Consider the following 2,250-nt stretch of genomic DNA (forward strand, 5'->3'; position numbering starts at 1 on the left):
AGAGCATTGTCTTTATAAGCTGTGTCATGCCAATTGAGCTAGATGTTCCCCGAGACCACGGTCCCCACAGCCTCGAGGGGGCTATCTCTTGAGCGTTTGGCTCCAAGGCCCTGGTCACATTTCCTGGCCCTACTGAGCAAGTTCATGCAGACAGCGGGCTTGTTTTCCAGGCCGGGGAAGGAACGCTTGGCTGAGCCCCATGGGATGTGCTCTCTCTACTGTGCTTGTCTCCATCCCACTGAGATCCCAGCTGGGACAGCGAATCCCTTTTGTGCAACATCTGATGTCCCTGGCCGTTGTGGAGGCGGTCAGGTCCCTTCCTGGGTACCAGGTACGTACAGCTTAGTGCATTTTTATATCTTCATGGTGCATGCAAGTTTGTTTCGTTTTTGTGTGTGGCATATGTTTTCATAATTGGCAAATGTGGAGCTTTAACCTGCTCCATGCAAAGCTGGCGTGGAGGGCCCCTAGAGTTTTAAAAACACCATCAGGTTTTATTGCTGCTTCAGGCTTGCTTGCCAGAATGCATTTATTCCCCAGAATTCCCTTTCCATCCCATTTGTCAGATTTCTCAAATGTCCCAGGAAGGGCAAGCCTTTTTTTTTTTTTTTTTTAAATTAAAGCACGTTGGGCTGAATGAGAGCTATTTGTGTTTCCTGGTTTAAAAAAAGAAAAGAAAAAAAAAAAGCTTATTTCATGGACTTAAAAAACTTGCTCATCTCCTACCTCTGTCTGCCACCGGCTGTTCTCAGCAAGTGTGTCTCTGTGTGGCACAAACGTGCTCAGCTGCTAACCAAAAGATTGTTGGTTCTGATACACCCAGCAGCACCACGGAAGAAAGGCCTGGTGATCAACTTCCGTAAGATTGTTCTTGTTGTTAGTTGCTGTTGAGTTGCTTCTGACTCATGGCGACCCCATGTGTGCAGAGTAGAACTGCCACATAGGGTTTTCAAGGCTGTGTGACCTTTCAGAAGGAGAACAGCAAGCCTGTCTTCCGCAGCACCTCTGGGTGGGTTCCAACCACCAACCTTTCGGCTAGTAGTCAAGTGCTTAACCATTTGTGCCACCCGGGGACTCTGCGCTGAAAACCCTACGGAGCACAGTTCTACTCTGACATACATGGGGTTGCCATGAATCGAAACTGACTCAGCGGCCACTGGCTTTTTAATTTGGTTCTCAAGCAAAGGTATCTTTTGTCTACAGTTGACTGAGTTCAATGGCTAAGCTCATCTGAGACCATCTCCCTACCCCCAGCTGTAAGGACAGATGTACCTGTTTCATTGTTACCGCCAGATGATTTGGTGTCCTAAATTTTCCTGGATGAATTTTATATGGATATAAAAAGGAAATTCTACCACCCCCTCCCCCTTAAAGCTCTTAAGTTGGGGCTTTTAAAAAAAAGACATAGATACGTAGATAGGTTAATTAATTGATGGGTTGATTGATTCGTGAAGCAAGATTTTGAAAGTATGACTTTGAGGGGAAGAATCTGAGGTCTTGTCATCAGCATTTAAATGAAGCAGCAGCCCCCTCCACCGCCCCTTAGGACCCTCTGCGATGTGGCCGTGTCCTCATATTCACTGTCTAAAACTTAGGTATTCCACAGAGATAATGAGTTCTAAAGTATACATTTCCTGTATTGTATTCAATCACTGACATGCACATTCAAACATGACATTCAGTATTCCTCATTACTCGTGACTTCCTTGCTATGTCTGATTCTGCTGAGTTCTGGGCTCATCAGACTGTTAAAAACCTGTCTCTTAGAAAGCAATTGAGAATATCAAGTTCTGTCATGGGAGAAGATATTTTTAGCCCTGTTGTTGTTAGGTGCTGTCAAGTCGGTTCTGACTCATGGTGACCCTGTGTACAACAGAACGAAACACTGCCCGGTCCGGTGCCATGCTCACCATCGTTACGCTTGAGCCCATTGTTTTTAACCTTAGCAACAGTGAAACAGCCCAGTTAATTAGTCTTAGGGAGATAAGTAAAATTGAGCCTAGAAAATTAAATGTGTCTGTGCAACCTTTTCCTGGCCTTGGTTTTGACCTTGTGGCCTCATTTGTTAATTTAGTGAGCATTCTTTGAGTGCCTGCTGTGTGCAGAGGGCTGTGCCAGAAGCTGGGACAGCAACATGAGTGATGGGAAGCTTGCCCTCCACAGTGCCCTGGGGCATTGTCTCCCCCATTCTCCTTAAGAGGCTCCCACCAAAAGTTTGTATCCTGTATGCTGTAGCGTTGGTTTTGAACT

At 45.9% G+C, this 2,250-nt stretch overlaps 1 protein-coding gene across 1 annotated transcript in view; it reads left to right on the forward strand.

Annotated features, from left to right (window-relative positions):
- HLCS (holocarboxylase synthetase) overlaps positions 1 to 2,250 on the forward strand; it is a 284,916-nt gene that overhangs the window by 265,749 nt on the left and 16,917 nt on the right. The window contains exon 7 of the mRNA XM_023724428.1: positions 171 to 331. Coding sequence (XP_023580196.1) covers positions 171 to 331 — 161 coding nt within the window. The remainder of the gene's footprint in view (positions 1 to 170; positions 332 to 2,250) is intronic.

The sequence above is a fragment of the Trichechus manatus genome, unplaced genomic scaffold (genome assembly GCF_000243295.1).
Source record: "Trichechus manatus latirostris isolate Lorelei unplaced genomic scaffold, TriManLat1.0 scaffold00245, whole genome shotgun sequence".
In the NCBI taxonomy this organism is placed as follows: Eukaryota; Metazoa; Chordata; class Mammalia; order Sirenia; family Trichechidae; genus Trichechus; species Trichechus manatus.